This window comes from Bactrocera tryoni, unplaced genomic scaffold (assembly GCF_016617805.1).
Source record: "Bactrocera tryoni isolate S06 unplaced genomic scaffold, CSIRO_BtryS06_freeze2 scaffold_860, whole genome shotgun sequence".
NCBI classification, from domain to species: Eukaryota; Metazoa; Arthropoda; class Insecta; order Diptera; family Tephritidae; genus Bactrocera; species Bactrocera tryoni.
In genome coordinates this window covers 7,501-8,870 of record NW_024396510.1, presented here as the reverse complement: position 1 = coordinate 8,870, position 1,370 = coordinate 7,501, and the positions used below count along the sequence as shown (strand labels likewise).

At 40.1% G+C, this 1,370-nt stretch overlaps 1 protein-coding gene across 1 annotated transcript; it reads left to right on the top strand.

The window, feature by feature from the left end:
* Positions 1-542: 542 nt before the first annotated feature.
* LOC120782007 (protein GVQW3-like) lies at positions 543-827 on the top strand (the record flags this gene model as incomplete). The annotated part of the gene is made up of 1 exon (XM_040114170.1): positions 543-827. A coding segment is annotated over exon 1 (285 nt), but the record flags the coding sequence as incomplete, so codon positions are not given.
* Between the last annotated feature and the right edge of the window lie 543 nt (positions 828-1,370).

Here is a 1,370-nt window from a genome sequence, read left to right as displayed (position 1 = left end):
GCTGTTGAAAATGATACGTCTTTGACGTAAACACGACTTACAAAAAAAAACAGAACAAAAGGCTTCTACGGCAAAATCAATTTATTTTATTCAAAATAGTCTCTTTCTGCTTCAATACAGACTTTTGCACGGTCCAGTGCTGCTTAATTTTTTTAATTTCCTCAATTGTGTAACAAAGGACTATTTGGGGAAACTTTTGAACCGCATCGACATTTTAAATGTTGGCAGAAAATTGTCCGAAGTCCTTAGTAACCCTCATAAAAGTTTATCGTAATAAATGCCCCAAAAATAAGGTGACATTTGAATTTAAGCTGCGCGCGTCTAAGGATTTGGAGAATTATTTTTTTTTTAGTTTGGTAGTACTGTCACTCATATTTATGTCAAATTTCATGTCAAATATTCATTAGTGTTTGAGATACGTGTCGTTTTGTGAGCTGCTAAAAGTGAGTTTTTCGTTTTTTGCGATGTCGAAATTTGTTTAGCAAAGAATTTGCATTAAATTTTGTTTGCGGAATCAATTTTCTGCTGCGGATACGTTGAGGATGTTGCAGAAAGACTTTGGTGATGAGGCTTTGTCTAAAAACAATGTTTACAAGTGGTATAGTGAGTTCCAAGCCGGCCGTGTACGTGTCGAAGACGAATACCGTCCAGGGCGACCATCAACCTCAACCGACGAAGCTCACGTTCAACAAATCAAAGATTTGGTGTTGAAAAACCGTCGATTAACAATTAGAGACATTGCTGATGAAGCTGGCATATCGAAGGGCTCAGCCAATATCATTTTGAAGGATGTTGTGGGCCTCAAGCGCGTCAAATCTCGACTGGTACCGCAAACATTGAATTTTTTGGAAAAAAGGCGTCGGGTTGAAGTGTGTGAAATGATTTTTTCCGACTACTAGGGTGTCATGAAACGTATTATAACTGGCAATGAGACTTGGATCTATGCTTACGACCCCGAAACAACCGATCAATCGAGCGAATATCGTGCTAAAAGAGAACCGAGACTAAAAAAAATCGCGCCAAAGTCGCTCAAAAATCAAGGTCATGTTGACTGTTTTCTTCGATTATCGAGGTGTTACGCATTATGAATTCCTTCCAACAGGTCAAACAGTCAACAAAGAATATTATTTGAACGTTATGCGCCGTTTGCGTAACGCTATCCGCCTAAAAATGCCGGAATTGTGGAAAGACAATTCTTGGTTTTTACACCACGATAATGCACCAACCCATACTGCCCTCGTAATTCGTGATCATTTCGCCAAAACCTCAACCCATATCGTTCTGCAACCACCGTATTCACCTGATCTGGCGCCGTGCGACTTCTGGCTGTTCACCAAGCTCAAAAGACCGCTCCGGGGACACCGTTTTTA